The 23,270-nt window shown below is 55.0% G+C and overlaps 10 protein-coding genes across 10 annotated transcripts; 4 read left to right on the forward strand and 6 right to left on the reverse strand.

Annotated features, from left to right (window-relative positions):
• Positions 1 to 242: 242 nt before the first annotated feature.
• On the reverse strand, positions 243 to 1,672 carry M421DRAFT_424005 (uncharacterized protein). Its single transcript, XM_033593619.1, has one exon. The coding sequence runs from the start codon at positions 1,261 to 1,263 to the stop codon at positions 730 to 732; it is 534 nt and encodes a 177-aa protein (XP_033445461.1). The 5' UTR covers positions 1,264 to 1,672; the 3' UTR covers positions 243 to 729.
• On the forward strand, positions 1,604 to 3,197 carry M421DRAFT_8091 (glutamate 5-kinase; the record flags this gene model as incomplete). Its single annotated transcript, XM_033597517.1, has 2 exons — positions 1,604 to 1,658; positions 1,723 to 3,197. 2 exons carry the CDS (start codon positions 1,604 to 1,606, stop codon positions 3,195 to 3,197), a joined length of 1,530 nt encoding a protein of 509 aa, XP_033445462.1.
• On the reverse strand, positions 3,031 to 6,009 carry M421DRAFT_424008 (uncharacterized protein). The gene is made up of 2 exons (XM_033593620.1): positions 3,962 to 6,009; positions 3,031 to 3,912 (listed from the first exon to the last, which is right to left on the reverse strand). Exons 1-2 carry the CDS (start codon positions 5,756 to 5,758, stop codon positions 3,364 to 3,366), a joined length of 2,346 nt encoding a protein of 781 aa, XP_033445463.1. The 5' UTR covers positions 5,759 to 6,009; the 3' UTR covers positions 3,031 to 3,363.
• Positions 6,010 to 7,073: 1,064 nt separating this feature from the next.
• On the forward strand, positions 7,074 to 7,883 carry M421DRAFT_8093 (uncharacterized protein; the record flags this gene model as incomplete). The annotated part of the gene is made up of 2 exons (XM_033597518.1): positions 7,074 to 7,119; positions 7,168 to 7,883. 2 exons carry the CDS (start codon positions 7,074 to 7,076, stop codon positions 7,881 to 7,883), a joined length of 762 nt encoding a protein of 253 aa, XP_033445464.1.
• A 2,050-nt stretch (positions 7,884 to 9,933) lies between these two features.
• On the reverse strand, positions 9,934 to 12,190 carry M421DRAFT_70542 (thioredoxin-like protein; the record flags this gene model as incomplete). The annotated part of the gene is made up of 3 exons (XM_033596717.1): positions 9,934 to 10,269; positions 10,320 to 11,928; positions 11,979 to 12,190. 3 exons carry the CDS (start codon positions 12,188 to 12,190, stop codon positions 9,934 to 9,936), a joined length of 2,157 nt encoding a protein of 718 aa, XP_033445465.1.
• Positions 12,191 to 12,408: 218 nt separating this feature from the next.
• On the forward strand, positions 12,409 to 13,398 carry M421DRAFT_424011 (NADH-ubiquinone oxidoreductase 29.9 kd subunit precursor). Its single transcript, XM_033593621.1, has 3 exons — positions 12,409 to 13,038; positions 13,090 to 13,194; positions 13,245 to 13,398. Exons 1-3 carry the CDS (start codon positions 12,500 to 12,502, stop codon positions 13,330 to 13,332), a joined length of 732 nt encoding a protein of 243 aa, XP_033445466.1. The 5' UTR covers positions 12,409 to 12,499; the 3' UTR covers positions 13,333 to 13,398.
• A 313-nt stretch (positions 13,399 to 13,711) lies between these two features.
• Positions 13,712 to 15,505, reverse strand: M421DRAFT_424012 (uncharacterized protein). Its single transcript, XM_033593622.1, has 5 exons — positions 14,936 to 15,505; positions 14,775 to 14,879; positions 14,547 to 14,724; positions 14,294 to 14,495; positions 13,712 to 14,243 (listed from the first exon to the last, which is right to left on the reverse strand). The coding sequence occupies exons 1-5, from the start codon at positions 15,089 to 15,091 to the stop codon at positions 13,799 to 13,801; spliced, it is 1,086 nt and encodes a 361-aa protein (XP_033445467.1). The 5' UTR covers positions 15,092 to 15,505; the 3' UTR covers positions 13,712 to 13,798.
• Positions 15,506 to 16,600: 1,095 nt separating this feature from the next.
• On the forward strand, positions 16,601 to 17,563 carry M421DRAFT_70377 (NAD(P)-binding protein; the record flags this gene model as incomplete). The annotated part of the gene is made up of 3 exons (XM_033596702.1): positions 16,601 to 16,673; positions 16,737 to 17,156; positions 17,205 to 17,563. The coding sequence occupies 3 exons, from the start codon at positions 16,601 to 16,603 to the stop codon at positions 17,561 to 17,563; spliced, it is 852 nt and encodes a 283-aa protein (XP_033445468.1).
• A 359-nt stretch (positions 17,564 to 17,922) lies between these two features.
• M421DRAFT_70534 (Rhodanese-like protein) lies at positions 17,923 to 18,423 on the reverse strand (the record flags this gene model as incomplete). Its single annotated transcript, XM_033596716.1, has 2 exons — positions 17,923 to 18,081; positions 18,121 to 18,423. 2 exons carry the CDS (start codon positions 18,421 to 18,423, stop codon positions 17,923 to 17,925), a joined length of 462 nt encoding a protein of 153 aa, XP_033445469.1.
• Positions 18,424 to 18,857: 434 nt separating this feature from the next.
• Positions 18,858 to 21,793, reverse strand: M421DRAFT_70470 (peroxisomal multifunctional enzyme type 2; the record flags this gene model as incomplete). Its single annotated transcript, XM_033596710.1, has 4 exons — positions 18,858 to 19,645; positions 19,696 to 21,123; positions 21,177 to 21,513; positions 21,629 to 21,793. 4 exons carry the CDS (start codon positions 21,791 to 21,793, stop codon positions 18,858 to 18,860), a joined length of 2,718 nt encoding a protein of 905 aa, XP_033445470.1.
• Positions 21,794 to 23,270: the final 1,477 nt, after the last annotated feature.

The following is a 23,270-nucleotide window of genomic DNA, read 5'->3' on the forward strand; positions in this document are numbered from 1 at the left end:
TCTTTTCCTTGGATGCGGGATCGAGCTGAATGTTATGGCACCTCGAGTCGTGGCACTGCATACCTTTCCGAGCGCACTTGGTGATGATTGGACGCAGAGTAGCGAGAGAGTTGAGATGCAAGGTATCGATTCCAAACGCCGTCGCTATGCACATGCCGTCTTCTGTACAGTATCACGCCGTCTTCTGTACAGTATCACGCCGTCTTCTGTACAGTATCATGCCGTCTTCTGTACAGTATCACGCCGTCTTCTGTACAGTATCATGCCGTCCTCTGTACAGTATCATGCCGTCCTCTGTACAGTATCATGCCGTCCTCTGTACAGTATCACGCCGTCTTCTGTACAGTATCGCGCCGTCTTCTGTACAGTATCACGCCATCTTCTGTACAGTATCACGCCATCTTCCGTACAGTATCATACACACATCATGTCCATCTCTTCTTACACATACAACCACACGTCCTGCTGCAGCTCCACCGAATCATCGATAGATCTCGTCAAACGGTCTTGTGTCGTTGAAGCAGCTCTCCCAAACCTCATTGACGACCTTCTTGGCGTGGGCCTCGTCTTTGATCTGCGGCCGTGCCAGCATGGACAGTTCGGCGCGTCGGCGAACGCAGGCCTGCAGCTGCTCTGTGATGCTCCACTGGTTCCGCGTGAAGAACTCGCGCGTGAACCGACACTCTCCGCTCAGTGTGCTCGCACGAATCTGCGACTGTCAGTAACCGCCTAGCCACCCTCGACGGCGTGGTCTCGTACCTCCAAACACGCCTGGTGCCTCATGTTGTTGGCCTCGACCTTCCACTTCAGATGGTCCCACGCGTGCACCATCTCGTGCCCCATGGTGTCCTCCTGATGCCCTCTGTTCCGGAACTTGTTCGCGCACAGCAGAATCCCGTGGTCCAGACTGAACCCCCCAGACTGCTCACTCGTGCACATGCGGCACAGAATATTGTCCTTGTTCAGATCGCCGCCCAGCTTGTACACCTCATCGGACAAGAAGCGGATGATCGGCGAGTACTGCAGCAGATACTCCTTGTTGGTTTCGCAGCGCTTGCATATCGATTCGGCTTTTGTCGCATCGAGCTCCGTGAAGTAGTTCTTCTCCAGGTCGACGTCGCGGTTGCCGGTCATGCGACCCAGCATGATGGAGAAGGTATTGCTCCAGTTGTAGTATACCGGGTCCAGCTTCGGCGGCGCTGGGGCGGGCTTCGCAATGGCGGCGGGATGGGGGCCATCGGAGACTTGTTCGGGCTTGGACATGGCGGCGCGATCGTGGGAGGGATGCGTAGGGCGTGGGAGGGATGTGTAGGGCGTGGGAGGGATGCGTAGGGCGCGGAGGCGATTGTCGCGAAATGCGGAGAGGGAATCGACAGCTAGGGCGCGTTGTCGCTGCCGTCGCAAAAGTCGCGATGACGGTCGATCTAGCGCCAGGAAGCCGATGCGCCAATGGGAGGACGAGGGAGTCGGTACTGACGACCACCTTGCTTTGCCGGCGAGGGCTTCTACGTATGCGCTTCTACGTCTTTTATGTGCGCGCTTCTACGTCTTTTGTATACGCGCTCTCGCTCCAGAATCACCGCCTACGTTGAAATCACCGACTATGGCCGTCCATATGAAGAAGATGCCCGGCCAATTGACCGTGGTGATAAAACTCGGTAACACGCTCTCAGTACAGAACCCCCACTATACCTACAAGATCAACTTACCAACGGTCCACAGGCACAAGCTCCATAGTCGACGAGAAGACACATCAGCCTCTGCTATCTATCCTCTCTCTCATCGTCGAAACAGCATGCAAGCTCCACGCCGACGGTCACCGCGTCGTCATCGTCTCCTCCGGTGCTATCGGCGTTGGGCTGCGACAGATGAACCTCCCACGGCGTCCGAAACACCTTCCCAAAGTCCAGGCGCTGGCCGCTATCGGGCAGTGTAAGTTGCTGGCACTGTGGGATTCACTGTTCGGAAACCTGAACCAGCCGATCGCCCAAGTGCTGTTGACACGGAACGACATTGCGGATCGAACGCAGTACCAGAATGCACAGAATACTTTCATTGAGTTGCTGAGCATGGGTGTCATTCCAATCGTCAACGAGAACGACACCCTAGCTGTTACGGAAATTAAGTTCGGTGACAACGACACGCTGAGTGCGATTACCGCGGGCATGGTGCAGGCGGACTACCTGTTCCTGATGACAGACGTCGACTGCCTGTACGACAAGAACCCGCGAACAAATCCAGACGCAAAGGCCATCGAGGTCGTCGAAGACATCTCAGAGTTGACTGCAGATGTCAACTCAGCAGGATCGGCTCTAGGCACAGGCGGCATGAGCACAAAGATCGTTGCTGCGCGATTGGCAACAAGTGCGGGCGTCACAACGGTCATCACGAAGAGCTCAAAACCGGGCAACATCTCAGCGATCATCAGGCACGCAGAGCAGCAGCGAAAAGCCAACGTCTCGAGTCGCAACTCGATCAGCAACTTTCAAGACGACGCAGTGAACCTCCACGCTTCTTCTCACGATCTCTCAAACTCCACATCGTCCCTGCTCGAGCCTTCGAACCAAATCGCAGCTATCTCCACCCCACAGGCTGACGACGAGCCCGCACCATTACACACCCGCTTCCTCCCCATCTCCCACCCAATCCGCGACCGCTACTTCTGGATCCTGCACGGCCTCGCGCCGCACGGGACCATCTACATCGACAGCGGCGCATACAAAGCGCTGCACGACAAAGCCGGGCTGCTGCCCGTCGGCATCGTCGACGTCGAAGGCCACTTCGCGCAACAAGAAGCCGTCCGCATCGTCGTTGTCAAGCGGCTTTCCTCAACCTCCGCTGCTGCACCATCCCTCGCATCGCCCACCACCACCGCACCCCCAACGCCCACCCACACAACGCACACGCACGCGCCTATTCCCCTGCGACACCCGCTGCCGCACACGAACGCGCATTCTCACCACGGCAGCGGGACCCACACGCCGCTGTACGAGCTGACAAACCCGGCGCCGTATGAGATCGGCAGGGCGGTGGTGAATTACTCGGCGGGCGAGATTAGGAGGATCAAGGGCATGCATTCGACGCAGATTGTGAAGGAGTTGGGGTATGCAGATAGCGAGTATGTAGCGGTCCGGGAGAACATTGCCTTCTTTGGGGTCGAGAGGAGCAGGCCGCCGACGCCGCAGCTGGAGCATTAGGTTGGGCGGTGAATGTGCTTCGAAGACGCACACGCAGGTAGCGCACAGATTGCAATCCTCGAAGAGCGCACCTGTCCAGACATGCGCATTTGCAGCAAGCGCTACATGCACGTTTATGAATACATCGCTCTACCAATAGCCGTAGCTCGCTAATCCACCGTAAGCCTCAGATCGAACGACACCACCTCTCCAACCCCCGATCAATCCCCTTTTCTCCCCTGAGCACCCCCCCAATCTCCTCCAGCGCAACATCACACCTGCACATGCCAAAACCCCCACTCTGCCCCATGACCACAGGCATGATGAACCCCAGCTCCACCAACCCCTCCCACTCGCGCCGCGCAACGTCCTTGCCCCACACTTTGGTCGTACTGCTGCTAGCGCTCATGCCGCCCGCGGCAGACTGGATGCGCGCCTTGGACGCAAGCGTCACGTACTCGTCGTACGCCATGTTGAAGTTGCAGGAGTCGCTGTCGTGGATGATGTCGAGGCGGGCGGTGGCGATGAGGAGGGAGAGCGCGAGGGTGGAGAGGGAGGGCAGGAGGGCGAGTTTCGAGTCTGGAGCTATAAGGGAAGGGGAGGGTACGAAGGCAGTGTTTGGCGCGAGAGTTGCGGTCGCGACAAGGAATCTTGTGAGTGCTGCTGGGACGGATTTTGTGAGATGGAATATTGGCGCGAGGTGGGTTGTGAGGAAGGAAGGGGCTGCGAAGAGGTTCTGTTGGTGTTAGTGGAGGCGATGAGGAGGGAGGGAGGGAGGTGCTTACTTCGATGTTGGTGTTCCATTGATCGAGAGCGCCGACCTTGGTGTCCTTCTTGGTCTTTTTCGCTGGGGTTGTATTGGTGCCACCTGACAGTATACTTCGCTCTTCGACGCTCAGTTGGTCCGATTGGACGAGCAGACATGCCTTGCATGTCTCCTGGAAAGCAGTGAAGCTCTTTGCAAGGCTCAAGTGAACATAGCGATGGCTGAAGCGACTTTTGACCCGCTTCTCGAGACTGTTCGTGACGTCAATGCGAGTTGTTAAGCCCAGCACGGCGATGGGCGCCTTGCGTGACTGTGCAATGTCGAACAAGTTGTACAACAGTGTCTGGCGTGGATGTTGAGCAAAAAGGTCGAACTCATCCATGATGAAGATGACTGCCTTGGCTACACGGTCGGTGTGCTCTCCTGTCTGTTCTGACGGATGCGACAGTAGCGCGAGGAGCGTCTGCAGAGTGTCGGCGTAGTTTTTGCCTGGACCACTGCCGTCCTCTTCAACATCCATTTCCTTGCCAAGTTGACGCCAGATCTCGCGTAGGGCGATCTTGTCATCTGTGTGGATGAAACCGTTCAGTCGTATGACGTGGTAGTCCTGAGCATTGTCCTTTGAAACTTCCGACAGGACCTTGTTGACGAGTGCTGTCTTGCCACTGCCGCGTGCTCCGATCACAAGCAGAGAGTTGCCCTCTCCGGCTGTAACGGTGTGCTCGACAAGCTGGTGAACGGACTTGTACTCCTCGTCTAGTCCGACCAAGGGGGAAGGTCGCTTGCCCGTGATGCGCTCCATGACGATCGTCTTCAACAAGTCCGACTCACGTCCTGCTGGGAGATTACCATACATTATGGCAGGCGCTAGCTGTATCTTCTGGGCCGACGGGGGCTTATTGAAAGGGCTCGGCTCAGTTGGATCGAGTACGCTCTCCAAGAGACTGTTGCCGTCCACATCCATATCATCGTCATTTTGAGCTGTGTCCAGTGCAGGCGAACTTGCGACATCGAATCGATTGTAGGTGTGGTCCGCACGATGCTGTCTGCGCCGTTCTAGAGCTTTTTTGGTGGTGCTCGGTGGCGGCCGCTTCGCTAACTCATCTTCGGTGTCAGGTATCTCGGTCCGTGTCTTGGCTGCTTTGCTTCGTTTCTTCGCTTTCGAGGGTGTGGCGGCGATGGGTTCCATCATCTGCACTTCCTCATCCTCTTTATCCTCCTCATTCTCGGCACTAGGCGCCATCCTCTTCCGCCCCATCGACCTCGCAGCTGGAGTCGTACGCGCAGCTGAACGGGGCGTCTTTGTACGCCTCGAAGGCGTTGCGGCATCAGCGAGCTCATCGGGCGTATCTGTCTCGGGATCGTGTTCGTGCTTGTAGTTGCTGACCAGATCCTCGAATGCACTCCGGCTTGCGCTCTGGACGTTCTTGGCGGAGCGTAACCTGCCTCGTTTCGGGGTCGTCGAAGGCTCCTGGAGCTGGCTCGCGGTCTTGCGCTCCTTCCGAGCTGCCTCTGGCTGCTTCTTCTTTATCGCTAACGGCTTCTTTACACCCAATGCTCCCTCGATGTCATCGAAGATGTCCTCCTCTTCGATTGCAGTTGCTGTCGCAGGCGTGCCATTGCCCTCGTCCCTTGGATTTCGCCTACGTGCGGTATCTTGCCATACATCCGGAAGAGCTGCTCCCTTCGCCTTTGCCGCAGATCGGGAGAGCCTTGCTGGCTTTCTCTTCGTTGAGCTCTCTGTCGGCGTGCTCGCTCCGTTGCGGTTCGGCGTATCGAGCTTTCTTCGCTTTGCAGAGCGTGGGGAGTCGTCCATTGTATATGTGTAAGTTACAAGCTGGTTCGTCTATGGATGCGGCGTCATTGTCGCGCATACACGCATTTGTTGCGACTGTTGACAAACGCGCAGCCATCGAGTCGCGTCCGTCACTCCAAGTCACGCCTCGCTTAAAGCCGTCACATCCATGCAGCTTCCCCAGGACCCACTTGTTCTTTCCTGTGAACTTGTTTATCTCATTCGCCTTCACTTCAGGTCACCATCGACGTTCACTTGAGCTTCATGTCCGCCATGTCCGCGCTCAACCGCTAAAGCAGTGACGAGACGCCAAAGCATCCCGATCTGCCGTGGCGAAGGATCTGCAGGTCTACGGTTTTTCTGGCAGCATGAAAGTCAGGCTCTGTTTCCGCCGCCAAACCATTTCTGTGGAAACATGATCTGTCAAGTCGCGACAGTCGCTTTGCGGATCCTAGCCACATATCATCAGGCCCTCAGATGCGCTTACAGAAAAATGAGGCTGTGAACGGCCGATTGTTTTTGTTACAGCACTTTGTTTCACGCCGAAGGCAATCGACCAATCAGAGTCGCAACAACGAGCTTGGCGGTTGAAACGAGTACGGTTGAAACGCAGTACCCAGGTCCGCAGAGCCCCTTCGTATTAAACCGTTCCTACGATTAATATCTATGGACCTGCTGGAGCTACAGACCGTTTGAGCGAAAGTGACACTGCGTTGAGCACTATATTTGCGGGCCAGCCCGTATCCATCAAACGATCACGCCTAAACAATGCACGATCTGGCCTTGAGAAGCCTCCAAAAGTACACCTACACTCTGTGACTTGACTGGGTGGGTCTTGAAACGACAATGGGGATCTGCATGAGGTCATCGGACCCTCGTATTCAACTCAAAGCCGCACGTCTCGAGATGATTGATCGAGCGACCTAAAGACGGTCTTCACCCAACGCATGAATCGTGCATAGTGGATTCCATAGACGATCTTTGGAAGGAGCTCTTTGTGAACTTCCAAGCATTGTCAACCCATTTGTTTGCATGGAAATGCGGGCGACAGCATGCCCGGTGGGTCTGGCAGTCTGCAGATGATCGGAGGGCTGATCTTGTTTGGCAATATCAACTTCAAGTATATATGAAGGCGCAGCTCCTGTTGGTTCTTGCTCACCAGCCAATCTTCATTGATTCTGTGTTGACGGTCTTCGCTACACTCTGCAAGCAAGCTTCTTGTCTACCTTGACCTTACGTTCTTTTGGCTCTGCCAGTCCTTCTTTACACCCTCCAGTTCAGTCACTCGCTCACAGTCACTCTCCAAAAGCCCATCCACTCTACAGAACAAACCAACATGAAGTCTGCTCTCGTCCTTGCGCTCGCCGGCTCCGCCGTTGCAGGTATGTTGCACTCGTACCACTGCCAATAATCATATTGACATGATGCAGCTACATCTTTCGGTGCCGTCGTCGAGGCTCTCTTCGGCCGCGACAACGACGATCACCGGCCCAGGTCCTCTGATTTTCCTGGCTCTCTACCCTCCGGCACTGACTCTAGCGTTCCCTACCCATTCACAGGCTCTGACAGCCAGGAGAAGCGCAACATCAAGGCGCTGCACATCGACTACGATCTCGCGACCAAGGCCGCCCCCTCCGTAAAGCGACGCGAGCTAAAGTTCCGCCAGCTCAGCAGCTCCACACTCCCCACAGGCGTTCCAGCAGACCCCTCCGATTTGCCTGTAGACTTCCCCTACCCGATTGGTGGAGTGCCGTTACGCACTGGAGCTGCGTTATCTACCGGCGCCACCTACCCTACCAGCGGTCCCTACCCTACCGGCGGTCCCTACCATACCGGCGCTTCATACCCTACCGGCGGCGCCCCCTACCCTACCGGCGTTCCATACCCTACCGGCGTTCCATACCCTACCGGCGCTCCATACCCTACCGCTGGCACAGGCGCAACAGGTCTCTCTGGCCTGGCCGCTAGGTTTGTCACAGTGACTCGCGGGCCGCAACCTACTGTTGCGCCTGCCGCGTCGGAGCAGGAGGGCGAGGAGACCCAGAGCGGCAACGCCTGGCTGTTATGGGTGAGCGATCTATTGGCTCGGATTCCGGGGCAGAACGAGAGGGCTGGGAATAGTGGAGGGAAGCCGGCAGCGTCTTGATGATGCTATTTCAATTCTACAGCATATTTTAGGGCAGATAAAAGTGGTCTTCGCAATACAGAAAGCTTTGTTGTGCAGACAGGTGGCTACTTGATGACAGTGATGTGCAGCAAAGTGCCTCGAGAAGTAGATCATGTCATTCGAAGAGTAATCGAGAGCGTATCAAAGGTCCTGCTGCTACATCCGCAATTAAAATATCTAACACCATGACATCTCCACAAGAACCCCGTCGATGACTAAGCTCAGAGCCAGTCAGACTCTCTGCACCACAGAGGTAGAAGTCCTGATCATGTCCAATATCAGTGTCCCACCCGTCCTACAAGCGCAATTAAATTCCCAAAAAAGCAGTTTTGTACAGAGAAACACCAACATCGTCGCCCCATAATCGACGGTCTAACGCAGTGCCCCAGCCGTCTGACCACCATACCCCTAACGAACAAAGCTACAGCAGAAGCAAGCTCACTCAGCACATCTGTTGACACATTCGCCACGAACGCTTCAGCGACGCAGCACAAGAGTCCCACGCGGAAATACACAGCCAGCCTGCGGTCTAGGTAAGACGCATTGTGTGGTAGTGCTGAGAGAATTGTACGCGAGATCGGATCAGGGGTCTCTGAATCGTGGTATGTGAGTGAGGCTGAGCAGACAGTCGTGAGGTAGTCGCGCCAGGAAGGTCGAAGTGAGCTTTACACTTGCACATTGTGTTATTTGCGAATCAATCGATGTGCAATCCCCGACTTTCCGGTGTCGTCCTCACCCGGCATACCTCGCGCACCCCTTCCTTCGCTAGAAAGAACCAGGACCGAGTCAAACAAGTCGCTTCGCTCTCCTGACCAAGAACCACTGCAACTCACAAAGCCCCCCGCACCACAGCAGAAACGCAGTGACACCCAGCACCGCCCAACACCCAGCACCAGCGCCCTTGCGCTACCCAGCAGACAGCCTCCCACCAGTCATTGATCCAGTCTCTTCCAACTCGTCGACGTCCTCTCACTGACCTGGCAGCGTATACGAATCGTACACTGTTTTCTCGCCGCGGCCGTGCATCACATCGCAATAATGTTCCACACCGCCGTACGCTCTCTCGATACGGGCTATCTCTTCGAGGTGCCGTGGGTTCATGACTTCCCAGCTGATGTCGTTGAAGGGCGGTCTCAAGGGGTTAGTGTAGGCAATGGGCGATGGGGAAGTGGGTGTGGAGGTTGGAGCTGCGGGTTGAGCGTGCAGGACCGGGACTATTATGATTAGTGTTCGGGATACAGGATATCGTATCGATACCAGAGACGGATTACTTATTAGAATGCAGCATCCTGCAATAAGGAGCAGGATGCTTTAGGCGACGATCTCCGTGGTGATAGGTAGTCCAGGATCGGGGTTTCGTTTCTGTTGAGATTATCGGTCATGCGTGCTGGCAAGGATAGGCAAGATCGATATTTCAGCTTCTGTTATTGAGAACTCGGGACGGGCGGTCGGTCTGGAAAGCTCAGAGTCCATTGTACTGTGGTTCAGCGTGGAGGAGAATACGTGTGGCAAGGCTCCGGAGATGATTATCACCCATCGTTCTGACCGTCTCTGGAATATCCATGGATTCGGCTTCAATCTTGTATGAAGAAGTGTTAGCACAGTGTACGTGTCTTCAATCACATCGCATGCAAAATACTTCATCTATGCGAGAAGCGAGCTTTCACGAACCTCATATTAAGCAGACATGGTGGGTATGTCAATGAGGCCGTTGGAGTGTTTTGAAGGGCTGTCGTACATGTGAGGTTCGCCGTGTATGTGTCGGGATGGTAGAAGAAATAGAGGCGACCTGACACCAAGCCGCCGAGTAGCGAGGGGCTCAAGTGTCACGGTGCCCCAAAGGAGCTATGCAGGTACCGCGAATAAGGCAGGTGTACGAGTTGCTCACTCAACTGCACCAATTCTTTCAATGATGTTCCCTAACATATCCAGCCCAGGTATCAAAATTTCAACCATAACGCCGCGCAAAATGCATCCCGGCGTGTAGTACATCAAACCCTCCCTCCAACGCCGCATCGAAACCAGCCGTCTAGTCGTGCTTCGCTCCGCCGTTGCCGCTGCTGATACCACCAAGGAGTCCATCCTTCTCACCAAGCTGGAAGTAGCCGGCGTTTCCACGTCTCCTCAACTTCTTGCCTGCGAGCAGTGCTGTGAGAATCAAGCCAATGGTGCCGAAAATGGCCAAGACAGGGTGGTGCCAGGCGAAGCTGTTAAGGCTGAGGAAGAAGCCCGAGACGCGGCCGGTTGTGGATTTTGCCCGAATCTGGGGTGGGTTCTGGGTCACTTTGCCAATAGTTTCCAGGATCGAGGTGCGCGACGGTCGAATGGGCTCGCCGGAGATAGTAGTATCCCAGAAGCGGCGGTTCTGATATCTGTTAGTATGCGCGTGAAACTCGTAGTGATCGGAATGCTTACGTCTTCATCGTTGATGATGACCCTCTCGCCCTCCTTAACATCGACACCGTAAGTGGTCTTGACCCAACGCTCCCAGAAAACGCCATCGACCCATGCAAATCCAACACGCGGGCGCTCGATTGCGTCCATGTTGATGCGAATACCCTTGGCATTCCTCAGAGCGCGGTCGTCCTCTCTGTCTTCGGCCTCCTCAATGCGAAGTTGCTTCGACTGGCGCAGCTCCTGGCGCTCAAGCTGGAAAAGTGCGTCCTGCTTGTCGATCCACTCAATCGCAGCGGTCTTCATCTCGCGCTTGGACAAAATGAACTCATCGGAACGGGCGCGGCTGAGGATGCCAAGGACTACGATCTTGCCATCCATGATATCCTTGGCGTTAGAGGAAGTGAGCTCGGGGACGAGCGGAAGCCAAACGGACTTCATCCAGGTTAACACTTGACGGGTATCGCGCATTTCCTTTGGCGTGATAGGAGGGTAGTAGGTGGGCTTGCCGTCACGGGAGACCATGAGGCGAGGCCAGGTGGAGATCTTGAAGCGTTCTGACATGGCCTTGTCGTTGGTCTTCACGATCTTGGCCTTGCCAACCAGGCTTAGAGTGAGGCGCTCGAGTGCCATGAAGTCTTCGGATGTAGTGGCGTGGTCGAAGAAGTAGACGAAGATGACCTCCTCTTTCTCCTCAAGAGCCTTGAAGCTTGCGGCATCAACCTCTTCAACACCGGCGCCTACTGAGGTCGCTTTGTTGGCGTAGTCGAGCAAGTCGCCCAGGCCGCGAAGGCCTTCGTACTCGATGCGCTCGCCACCGCGGAAGAAGAGCATGGTAGGATATCCTTTGACCTTGGCATCCTTGCAGAGTCTCTTCTCAACATCGCAGTCGACCTCACCGATGTTGAGCTTGCCCTTCATCTGGCGCGCCATATTGTCCCAGTTTGGCTTAAGAGCCTGGCAGTGGTGGCACCAAGGCGCGTAGAACTTGACGAACCAGGGATCGAGGGTATTGGTGATGACAGTCTGGAACTTCTCCGCGGTAAGAGGCTCAGAGATACCGGACGGGTTGAAAGTCGAGACAGCCTTAGCAGGGGTGGCCCTTGTGGGTGTAGCAGCTGGAGAGTCCACTTTGGTGGGCACGTTCTTCAAGCTCTCGAGCTTGGAGCTAACAGCTTCCTTGACCTTGACGTCCTCCTTCTCCTGCTCCTTCACAACCTCCTCGGTATCCGGGCCAACTTCAACAGCTTTGTCACCAGCCTTGGGCAGCTTGGGTCCGCCCTCCTTGCGTGATCCAGGACGAATCGTCTCAAGCAGCTGTTCGACCCAGGTGCTCAGTTCCTTCATATCCTTCGAACCTCTTTGTCTCTGAACCTCGGTTCCATCGCGGAAATAGATCATCGAAGGGTAGCTCATGACGTTGTTGGCGGCGCACAGGTCGGCGGAGGCTATGCAGTCGACCTTGGCGAAGTTGAAGTCGTAAAATCGCTTGAAGGAGTTGAGGGAGTCGCCCTCGGGTTCGCCTTTGGCGTCGATCGGCTTGGATGTGTAGTAGAACTCGTAGGCGGTCTGGTATGTGGGCGCGAACTGTCTGCAGTGTGGACATGAGGGCGAGAAGAACTCTACGAGCCTTTCGATATGTCAGCGAGAGTCACAAGCCATGAGCGGTATCAGGCATACCAGTTGCCTTTTCCAATCGCCTTGTCGAGAGTCTTGATGTCAAGCACTGGCAAAGGTGGCACTGTCTGGCCGTTGAAGATTGTATCGGGCGTCTTCTCTTCCCAATCTTCATCCGCATCAGCCCTCTTTACTGCTGCCGCTGCATCGTCTGACCGTGCGAGTGTGGAGGCAATCGTCGCCAGCGACAAGAGCGAATAGAATATGGAGCGCATTGCGACGGCGGCTTGCTGCTCCGGCGCAGCGGGGGTCGATGGGTGCGAGGGCGCGTGATAGGTATGTTCTCGGAGTCGCGACCGTGCAGATGAAAGAAGAAGGAAACACCGAGATGTCGAGAAACCGCCTCTCAGAAAGTCACGGTGGAGGGGTGAGATGCCACGGTCCCCAAGATAGATAGATGCATGCCCCTGTCGAGCCCAAGCTCCCGCGCGCCAAGCCTGTGGAGCGTGAACTTCGACGATTGACGCCATCACCGTCTCCGACACCAATTGCGCCACGCATCGCCGTCCACAACCCCCGCAACCATGAGGGCAGCTTCCAGACTCTTCGCCGCCGTCAAGCCCGGCCAGTTCCTCGAGGCCGGCGCCCCCACTGGCCTCACAGGCCTCGCTACACACCCGTCGCCGCGCTCGACACTGCTCCACCACTACCACGGCACCCTCACCAAGCTCCAGCAGATTCCCGAGTCCTCCGTCTACCGCCAGTCGACCGAGGCGCTTACCCGCCACCGCCTGAAGATCATCGAGGAGTCGAAGCCCAAGGGCTGGGACGCATGGCAGGAAATGATTAGCTCGCAGGTCGCCGAGGATCCAGAGCACTTCCACACCATTCGCAGCGATGCCGGTGTTACTGTTGTCGCGCCCAAGCTCCAAAATGTCGACTACGGCCAGAACCGGAAAGCCGAGTGGGACGGCGAGGTTCCGCAATCCTTCCCTGAGGGCATCAAGTCGCAAAAGGAGCGCAGGAAGCACATCAAGGCCCTAAAGGGCGACGTCGACTACAAGCCTGAGCGCACTGTCTCGCCCGTTACCTTCGCGCCTGAGCCGCGGTACACAATCGAGGCGTAGGTGATCACGACCAATGAGCGACGAGGAAATACTAATCTCGTGAATAGCATCTCTGACTTGGAGAACAAGATCGGTGCTGGTCTGATTGAGGAGGTCATCCAGGTTGCTGAGGCCGAGCACACATTGGTGGAGGAGATGATCAAGTCCAAGGTGTAAGTGCGCACGATTGGTAGCCCTTGAACCTAGAGCTAACGCGCCACAGCTGGGAGCCACTTGAGGAGCCATCCCCTGAGGGCCAATGGGTGTATGCTGAGCGTGGTACCCACACTGGTACTACTCAAAATCCATAGAGAAAATTACGAAGCGAAGATGTAAATAGTAAGAAGGCTTGTACTAGTTAACAGTTTGGTTCCCCCAACATCACTTCGCATTGCGTCGTATTCCTTTGTACTGTCAAAGTCAGGCTGTCTTAATGTAGATCGACAGAGTTTCGGTGGGAACTGCTGGCTTCTGCCAAAGATTTGGTCGCGATGCCCCCGCTCACCAACCACGCCCCTCGGTCACTGTTGCGGAGTGGTGTACTGAGGACGGATGAATTACTGGCGCTCTTTAATCCTGGTGGCTTTGGAATTGTCTGCGCCTGTTGGTCCATGACCCTGATCAAGCATGCCGAATCAGTCCCCCGGCTGGTCTGCCAGATATGCGGAGCCTGCTCAATCATTAAGAAGGCTCAATCATTAAGAAGGCATGAACGAATGCCTCACGCTACAGGGCAACCCTTCACTGCTTCGAATTCATCACACATACACTACGCTTTCAACGCCTGCTCCCACCCAACGCCTGACCCCTAATCCTCTCTTCCTCACTAATTGCGACCTTGGTGCTCGTGACGCTATACTTCGTCTCCTTGACGATGTTCTTCTGACTATCCCCATCATCGTGCTCATCCTCTCTGTCCGCACCATCCCCAAACGTCTGAAATGTATCCATCATCATCACCCCCGAGCGCTTTCTGTCGTGTCTGTTATAGCTCAGCGATTCCGGAGGCCCCGATATCCCTCCCGCGGGCGTGTTCATGCTAGAGCTGAACCCCACACGCAGCGATAATAGTGGCCGCAATGCGGGGAGGCTGCCAGCCACTATGCCAATTCCTTCTTCCATCAACGACCAGAAGCCGATCTTGCCCGTGCTATACATGAATTCTCCGGGATCAGAGTACAGTGCGAGATATCTCAGGCGGACGATCGTGGCGCAGCTCGCACTGGATTCTGTTAGTGATTCTTCTGCAACGAGGGAGTGGTAGTCTCTTACACTGAGGCGAGAGCGAGGATGACGGCTACAGAGCTCTTGACAGTGCCTTTCATCTGCACTTTCCAGAGCATAATTGCGGGCAAGATGGCGAGAGACCAATCGGTCAGGATCTCGATTGCGCTGAAGAAGAAAGACGCGTTGCTGTTCAGCCGCAGGTTGCAGGTGCCTTTTGCTTCGCCCCAGAGTGTCTGGATCGGCTTGCCTGCTTCTTGTCAGCTGCATCATCAAAACAACGTAGTGGAGAGAAACCAACAGATACTGGCTATGCTGGCAATGAAGACGATCGTCGCGATCCATTGTAAGCCCATGATGGCATAGATGGACCAATTGTAGCGGCACTGTCTGGAGGCAATGCGTAGAAGGGTGACGGAGATGCTGCATTTTATCATTGCGGCGCTGACGACGTAGAAGTACTCTGCAATATAAAAGGTCTTCAGGCGTCAGCAAGTCTACTGGAGCAGATGGGAAAGGAGTGATGAACCTTTATTCCCTTCGAAATCGTCAGAGGCTTCAAGTCCTTAGCTTTCTGGCCAGAGCCATAGAAGCAGGACACTATGCATAGACACGCCGTTACCGAGAACAAGACCTGCTTGTATCAATTGAAGTGCTGCAGCCATGATTGGGATAGAGTTCGTGACATACGAGTCCGACCAACATCAGGTAGTCGTCCATTCCGAGCACTTTCCTCCACACCCGGACACCCAAACGAATCGATACAGTGATCCAGGTCAGCAATAGCAGGATAATTGCCGCGTATAAAAGTGCCACACCATCTCCGGATACGGCGACTGTACTCATCGCGCAGCAAGCAAAAGTTATGACTTGGCGAGCCACTGCTGTCAGACCTTTATGCGTTCAGAGAAATATCACAAGCTCGTATTCTCGCGAGAGTCCGAGAGTGGAAGACAATCCAACAACGAAGAAAGGATTCAGTGGCACTTTGCTTCTGTTGCTTGATGTTCCTCTCGGATTCCTTTAATGCTTAATGATCCTAGATGAGGGAAACGTTCTCTTGGTGTGCATCGGACCGTTCATGCCGGGGAATGGCGGAACAGGCAAAAAAACTCCAGACAAACTCGATCAGTGGTTCGGCAGTTCCATAGGTCCGACTTCTGTAACGGTTTTTGATGCTCGGTTGCAGAACTTCGTGATTCGTGGTGCGGAGTCATGCTAGCTATCAAGCAGCATCGAGCTTGAACAGGTTTGTTCTAGGTCAGCGGGAACCGCGTTGAGCATTCATTGCGTAGCCCGAGTGCTTTTATGCGGCCTTACACAGATTATGCATATGTGGAGGTACAATCCGCTGCATTACTGAACGTTGCATTCATGAAGTTCGGCAGGTGGAAATGCACATGCTCAAGACGCAGTTCAATGTATACAGGGATTGCAAATGGCAGAAGCGCTCGTGCGATCCGACTGTGCGTCCAAGTTCGCTGTATAAGGCTAGGCATCTCGAACTCGAAACGTGCGTGTTGGCTTGAGCACACAGGTAGGTGTTGAGCCGTGATAGTGTCGATCGATTGTCATGTCAGCTTGCATTCCGTTAGACTCGGGCCCAAGCGTCACGCTACCGGTAGGTTCATCGGCGGCTTCACGGCACTATCCGCAATAACGGTTGAAAAACCGTTGAGCTCCTTTCCCCCCATCGCACGGTTGTCGAGTTGCATGGGAGCTCTGGCATCTGCATTCCGTCAGAGCGTAGAAGCGGGATCATCATGCTGATCAAATTTGACTGCATCGGTAACTGAAAGAAAAGATATATGGATCCTCTTGCCGTACCTCTACTCGGCCCCTAAATGTGTTTTCAACAGACTTCGGAGAAGTTGCTCGTGTGAAGCATCGGATCTTCTTCCAGAGCCTTTAAGGGCCGAGTATACGCCATCATGTATTAGGTCTGGAGAAACGACCGAACCATCTTCCCGTCATAATCTGGTCGGATCAGATCCTCTAACGGTCGGCAATTTCACAAAAGCTTGAGCTTACTCTTTCGGGACTCCCAAATGGAGCACGATTTCAGAGGTACGAAGCTTCGCGGGCACCACCACCGGACCCATCATGGTGTGATTGGGCTCCTGGCTCCGCCCCTGGACCCTGTAGGTATGTGTAGTGGTATCTCAGCCGTTCTTCCTGGTTACGCGTGTGCATAGCAATATGCGTGCAAAGGTAGCGTGGTGTTGACGGGGCAGCGGCAGTAGCCCCGGATCCACAAGTGAACCGAGATGCTGTTGTGTCTGTAGAGCGTCCCTATTCTTGTGAAGCTGGAAACTTGAGATCTCGTCTTCTATACCTAACAGACAGCTACCCATCATGTCAGACTTCCAGATCACAGACGCCGACCTCTCGAGATCGAAGTTTGAAGGCAAAGTTGTCATAATCACAGGTAACTCAGACCACAGCCCTCCTGCTTCCCTCCCAATTGCAACAAGACTAACCAAAATTACAGGCGGCTCCTCAGGCATCGGTCTCGCAACAGTCGAACTCCTCGGATCCCTAGGCGCAACCGTGATCAGCGCAGACATCAACGCCCCGCCCAAGACCGGGCCTTTCGTGTACATCGAGACTGATGTCAGCCAATGGACATCACTCACGAAACTCTTCAAGTCCGCGATTGCCGCACATGGTCGCATTGACTTCGTCTTCGCAAACGCAGGTATTGGGCCGCGCGCAAACTACCTTGCGCTCGAGTCTGACGCCGAAGGCGAGCTGATCCAGCCGAACACAGCAACTCTGGACGTAAACCTGAGCAGCGTGATCAACACCGCGACTCTGGCCGTGCACTACATGAAGACGCAGAAAGAAGGTGGAAGCATTGTGCTTATGGGATCGAGCACGGGCTTGCACTCCGTGCGTGCTATCGACTACTGTACGCTCCAACCAAGCTCGATGAGAGAACTTAGCTGACAGCGCATAGCGACAGCGAAATCCGGCGTCCTGGGCTTCGGCCGCGGTCTCTCTGTGCTCCTCTCGGCCTCCAACGTGCCTATCCGCGTCAACATCCTCGCGCCCAGCTGGACAGCAACACAAGTCCTGCCTGACCTGGGCAATTTGCTGAAAGCGGTGAACTATGACGCGCAGTCCACAGACGTCGTTGCGCGCAGTGCAGCCTATCTGTTCGTCGACAAGAAGAGGCATGGTGAGGTCATATTCGTTTGCGAGGGCAAGTACACCGAAATCGAGAAGGCGATTTTGGCGCCGGCGTATGAGAAGGTCAAAGGTGACGGGCCAAGTGATGATGAGGTGTTGGCGAGGATTATGGCGCTTGCCGGGTAGGCATTGGCGATGCATATCCCGTCTGAAGAACAGTCGGTGCGCCGGGATGTGGTGAGCCACTTGGATCTCCAAACACAACTGGCAGTTTTCGGGCAGATTTGAATCCCTTCGACATGTATTTATCTCCGTGCTCTTGGATTGCACACTTGATTGCGGCTGTGCAGATCCTCATATTCCTGCACAGCTGAGATTGTACCCCAATGACAGTTGCAATTGACCACATAGCCTTTGCGTATTGATATAAATTCTGCTCATTCTGGGTATCTCAAGCTCCTCTACGCCCACGCGCCTCACCCCAACCTCCGCCTGTGCTCGCTTTATTTTCCAACTTTTACGCACATAGACGGCTACTATTGATCTCAATATCCAAACTCCCAGATATCCTTCTGATACCCCTCCGTAAACGTCTTATCCTCTCCATACTTCTCCTGCCACTCCGTGAACCCGCCCTTGAGCACATACACTCTCTGCCTCCCCCCCCTCTTATCATCTCCACTCTCCTCCCCTGCCGCAGGCCCCTCTTTCCTCACCTCCCGCTTGTTCTCAAGCGCCATCACGCCATCCAGCCGTGCCTTTTCGCGGAGATACCTGAGCGCCGCACTCGGCCCGCGCTGCTGACTCAACGCACAATGAAACACCACGACCTCCTTGTCTCGCAGCTCGCGCACCAGCTCCGCCGTCTTGTAGTCCAGCTGTGAACTCGGGACCCACGTCGACCCGCGAATGTGCCCGCCGATATGGTCGCTGTCGCGCACGTCTATTATTGCCGTCTTGGGAGGTAGGCTTTGAGTGGCTTGGAATTGACTTGAGAGCGCTTCGCGCGATATATATTGCAGGTCGGAGAGGGAGATCGAGGACATGGTGGAGGACGCTTGGCTGCGATAGGTGTGGTGAGGAGGTGTGTGGACGCGTTGTCACAGTGTACAGGTGGTTATTGTTTGAGAGCTTCAGAGGTCGAGTCGTGAGGCCCCCCGGTGGTGTCTGTTGGAGGTGAGGAATTGAGTGTAGTAGCAGCAGCAGCACATAGGCTGGTGGGGGGTAGTTTGAGAATCGAGGGTATGGAGGGGTGGTGGGGCACGCGTTGACGCGAGGAAACGGTCGCTGGTGGGACTGCTAAACACATACGACAACACGATGTTGAGGTGCAGTTTGATTCGCCTCGCAGACAGAGCGCCTGCAGTTGTCGGGGTGCCAAGATCAAAGTAAAGTGCTTGTCTTAGCTCAAAAGAGCACATATACAACACTAACGCCAGATTAACACTCGTGGTCCCCTGATTACACGCTGAAATATCAACTACAACTTGCTTCCACCACCGAGCAGCTCCGCACCAGCGCCCGAGATGGCAAGCTTGCCAGTCTCCTTGACCTTGGTCTGGAACGCAACCGTATTCCCTGTCTTCCACATCTCGGTAATCAGTGTCTGACCGGGGAGAACAACACCCGCAAAGCGGACCTTGATGTTCTTGAACGGCCCAAACGTCTGCAGCACGTGCTTGCCCGAGATACCAAATGAGCACAAGCCGTGCAGAATCGGTGTGTCGAAGCCGCCAACCTTGCTGAACTGCGGGTCAATGTGCAGCGGGTTGAGGTCGCCCGAGAGACGGTAGATAGCTGCCTGTTCTTCAGTAGTCTTCTCCTCAACCACAACATCGGGCGCGCGCTGCGGCGGCGCGTGCGCCTTGGTCGCAGCGCCGCGGTCGCCGCCCTTCTTCTGGCCGCCGAAGTTTCCACTACCCCTAATGAAAACTGTGGACTCGTTGTAGAAGATCTCCTCGCCTGTTTTGGCGTCCTTTGTCACGGAGCCGTAAACGACAAGTCCTGCAGCGCCCTTGTCGACGACTTCGACGAGTTTGGGGACCGCAATGAGCTTGGCTTCGGTGGGGATGGGGAATTTTCGGATCTCGAGGAACTGCTCGCCGTGCAGGAGCATGCGCGGGTCGAAGTTGGGGACGATCTCGTCGAAGGAGAAAGGGGCTTCGGCGTTGAAGGGAGGGATCACTCCGAATGTGGGAATGACCTGGAAGTTCTCGTCGCCCTCGTAGACGAAGGGGAGGTCAGTACGCTTGGCGCCGATACCCAGGTCTGCAGACTGTTAGGAACATATAGCGTAGTGTGAGTGATAATGAGCTTACTGTAGAGGATGACATCCCTCTCTGTGTACTCGAAAGGAGTGCCCTCCGACTTGGTAGCAAGAGCTGTCTGCTGAGCCTTGAGGATCTCCTCGTTGCTCTTGGAAGGCTTCTTCTCCTTCTCGCTCTTCTTGCTGGTGTTGTCCATGTTGGCCATGGTCGGCTTGAGACCGTCAGCGGAGTCATGGGGGTGATCAGCACGGCCATCGTCGAAGTTTGTGATGCGCTCCCACTTCTGGACGACTGCCTCGGGGGTGAGCTTGACATCAATGGGGAAATTGTGACCTCCGGATCGCTGCCACCTAGTAGCGGCAAACCAGCCAGAGCCCATCTCGTAGAGACCGCCAGTGGGCACAGGAGCCTTGTCAGAGACAAGCAAGATGACGAGAGGGGCGTTGTAGTCGGGCTTGAGAGCCTGAACAGCCTCCTCAGGCAAAATAGAGCGAGTCATTTGTGTGCCGGCGTTGGGAGCAACGGTGTTGACGAAGATGTTGTACTTCTTGCCCTCAAGAGCAAGAGCCTTGGAGAAACCGAGGATACCGCTCTTGGCCGAGGCGTAGTTGGCCTGGCCAAAGTTTCCGTAGATACCGCTAGTGGAAGTGGTGTTGACGATGCGGCCGTACTTCTGTTTGAGCATATATGGCCACGCAGCTTTGGTGACTGAGTAGGTACCGAATAGGTGGACCTTGTGGATTATGTCCCACTGGTCGTCAGTCATGTTGGCGAAAGCCTTGTCGCGAAGAATACCGGCGTTGTTGATGACGATGTCGACGCGACCCCAGGTGTCAATGGCCGTCTTGACGACGGCCTCGCCGTTCTGAACGTCGGCCTTGTTGCCAACGGCCTGGCCGCCAAGCTTCTGGATCTCCTGAACAACATCGTCAGGGTTGACGAGGTCGTTGATAACAACCTTTGCGCCACGCTTGGCCAGCTGGAGCGCGTAGATGCGACCCAGACCAGCACCTCCACCGGTAACAATTGCAACCTTGCCTGAGAAGTCGAGCTCCTCACCCTTGGGGTTGGCAGGAAGTTTATAAGCCTCCTCAAGCAGCTCAAGGCCATTGAGAGGACCCTGTGGGTGCTCAGCCTTCGAGAAATCAACGACATCCTTCCACTTAGCAATAACAGCACCAGGTGTAAGAGTCTCGTCGGCCTTCAGGTGAACACCGTTCGCTCGCTCCCAGCGCAACTCAGCAATGTGACCTGCACCGGCTTCGAAGATGGCACCGGTCTTGGTGTTCGACTTGTGGCTAAGGACGGCGACGAGAGGGACGACCCATTCAGGCTTCAACTTGGCAAGGACATCGGGAGGCATGACGGTCTCGGTCATTCGGCTGGCAGCGACCGGGGCGATGACGTTGCAGAGGATGTTGTACTTCAGACCCTCCTTCGCAAGAGTCTCAGTGAATCCCACAAGGGCGAGCTTGGCAGCTGCGGTTCCCATTAGTACAAGACTCCTCGTTTTGAAACCATAGCCGGCTTACCAGAGTAGTTCGTCTGGCCGAAAGAGCCGAACAGACCAGCCGCCGAAGCAGTGCTGATGAGCCTGCCATACTTCTGCTTCCTGAAGTGCGGCCACGCGGCTCTTGCGCACTTGTATGCACCGAAGACGTGGACCTTGTAGATGAGGTCCCAGTCAGCCTGCTTCATGTTCTTGAAGCTAATATCGCGCAGGATACCGGCATTGTTGACCAGGACATCGATGCGTCCAAAGGCATCGATTGCCGTTTGAATGATCCTGTCACCGTTCTCGACTGAGTCGTAGTTGGCGACCGCGTTACCGCCTGCGGACTTGATCTCTTCGACGACTTTGTCGGCGGCCTGGGTGATGGTTAGCGGGTGTTTCTGAGCGTCTGGTAGTGGAGCATGTGACAGGCCGGCGGACTTTGGAAGGGAGGCGCGACATCTACCAATGCAAACGAACGTTCAGACTTACCGATGAGTTGCCGCCCTCGCCCTTGAAGCTTGCACCGAGGTCGTTGACAACGACATTTGCGCCGCGGCTAGCGAAGAAGATCGCATACTCGCGACCCAGACCACCACCAGCGCCGGTGACAACAACGGTCTGGCCTTCGTACCGCAGTTCTTGCACACTGCTCATGATGCCCAATGTGTTCTTAGTAAAGGAGAGGATGTGACGCTCTTCGATCTTCGAGATCCGCGACAAATGCGGAGAGCTAGACCTGGATGACGTTGGTTGCTAGCAGATATGGGTATCAACGAAGATCCCAAAATATGCAGGTGCGTGAATAGGCGGGAAAAGGGGTACGATGGGGGAGTATGGGGGAAGGAAGGTATATCACGGACGCGGAAGCAGCCAGAGTCGCAGTTTTGAACTCATCTTGTTCACGCGGCCTTCCGAGGTGCGAGCTGCCTCGGCACTTTGATGTGTGGGGATCCACGTGACGCGTCCGGGGAAGCCGCAGTCCGCGCGATGCCGTCACACATTGCCGACATGTGAAAATGCGAGAGCCAGTTGAAGGTTCTTGGAGCTGTCATGTGCTGCCACGCATATATGGGCTGTCATATGAAAGTGATGTCTTAGTGACAGTGTCTTCTGTTCGTTGTTCACACGGCCGATATTTGATGTGCCGGTGTTCCTTTTGAACGGCACTGCCAACTGGAGGATAAAACCGGTCGCGAAAAGCTACCGGTATCGAAGATTTACGGTACTTCGCAAGAGCGACTTTCCTACTAGGTATCATCAGTTATAACATCAAGTCACCTTGGAAGATCACAACGAAGCGAGTAAGTACAAAAGTAAGTAGCAACCCGAGGCAATTGCGGCTCATGAGTCGTCGTGTCACAGTCACGAGACGGAGAAATCGAAGGCTGGACGTGGTAGTTGATATTATCTTACCGTAGGCTCTGAGAGGTGCTGCGAATAATGGCAACAAGGCCTTGCGCAATGGGTGGCGAGTCGCTCACAGTGAGGAGCATAGATCCCAATTCAAAATCCAGGCGTGCATCGTTCGTCAGATCTCGGTGTCGGGCCGCTCCGCGGTGCGATTCATCAGAAGTGGTTGTCGCCCACCAGATTTTTCGACCTCAGTAAAATCCACGAACATCACTTCAGCCACACTTGTCTCCTTTGTCTCTGTTGTCTCACTATCATCCTCTTTTGCCGCGACCCCGCCTCTACCGCTTTTTATCGGTCCACTCTTTAGGATGCAGCTATACTGATCGAGCCGTGGATCCTTGTGTCTCGTCTCGAGTGACACCACGCAAGCTGGGAACCACAGGTAAGCTGCGCATCTGTCTTCAGTCCATCAATATGCCGAGAGCGCGGATCATGATATGAATGCAGCAGGCGCAGTGAGACGTGCGGAGTCTGCCAGAGCAGAGTGGAATATGTGAGGCCGCAAGGGTGGCACACCGGCCCCAAACTCTCAAAGTTGGCATATCCAGTAAAATGCAAATGAGGCGAGATATAAGATGCCAATATCGTTGAGGCTGGGACGTACTGCTGTGCTCATGTGCTTCAAAATTTGATCTACCTCTTCAGACATGCACTTTAGCTGCACATACAGTCCGTCCGTATACACCAAGACTTGCGACGACGCTCCCGAGCGAAGGAA

This window comes from Didymella exigua (assembly GCF_010094145.1).
Source record: "Didymella exigua CBS 183.55 unplaced genomic scaffold M421scaffold_31, whole genome shotgun sequence".
NCBI lineage: Eukaryota > Fungi > Ascomycota > Dothideomycetes > Pleosporales > Didymellaceae > Didymella > Didymella exigua.

Excerpts from the sequence above, each read along its gene's own strand:
- M421DRAFT_424005 (XM_033593619.1), bottom strand. The coding sequence starts at position 1,263 with ATGTCCAAGCCCGAACAAGTCTCCGATGGCCCCCATCCCGCCGCCATT.
- M421DRAFT_424008 (XM_033593620.1), bottom strand. The coding sequence starts at position 5,758 with ATGGACGACTCCCCACGCTCTGCAAAGCGAAGAAAGCTCGATACGCCG. Across the intron at positions 3,913-3,961 it reads AATGGAACACCAACATCGAA|AACCTCTTCGCAGCCCCTTC; the intron begins GTAAGCACCTCC and ends TAACACCAACAG.
- M421DRAFT_424011 (XM_033593621.1), top strand. The coding sequence starts at position 12,500 with ATGAGGGCAGCTTCCAGACTCTTCGCCGCCGTCAAGCCCGGCCAGTTC. Across the intron at positions 13,039-13,089 it reads CCGCGGTACACAATCGAGGC|CATCTCTGACTTGGAGAACA; the intron begins GTAGGTGATCAC and ends TCTCGTGAATAG. Across the intron at positions 13,195-13,244 it reads GAGATGATCAAGTCCAAGGT|CTGGGAGCCACTTGAGGAGC; the intron begins GTAAGTGCGCAC and ends AACGCGCCACAG.
- M421DRAFT_424012 (XM_033593622.1), bottom strand. The coding sequence starts at position 15,091 with ATGAGTACAGTCGCCGTATCCGGAGATGGTGTGGCACTTTTATACGCG. Across the intron at positions 14,880-14,935 it reads ACCTGATGTTGGTCGGACTC|GTCTTGTTCTCGGTAACGGC; the intron begins GTATGTCACGAA and ends TGATACAAGCAG. Across the intron at positions 14,244-14,293 it reads ATCCTCGCTCTCGCCTCAGT|TGCGAGCTGCGCCACGATCG; the intron begins GTAAGAGACTAC and ends AACAGAATCCAG.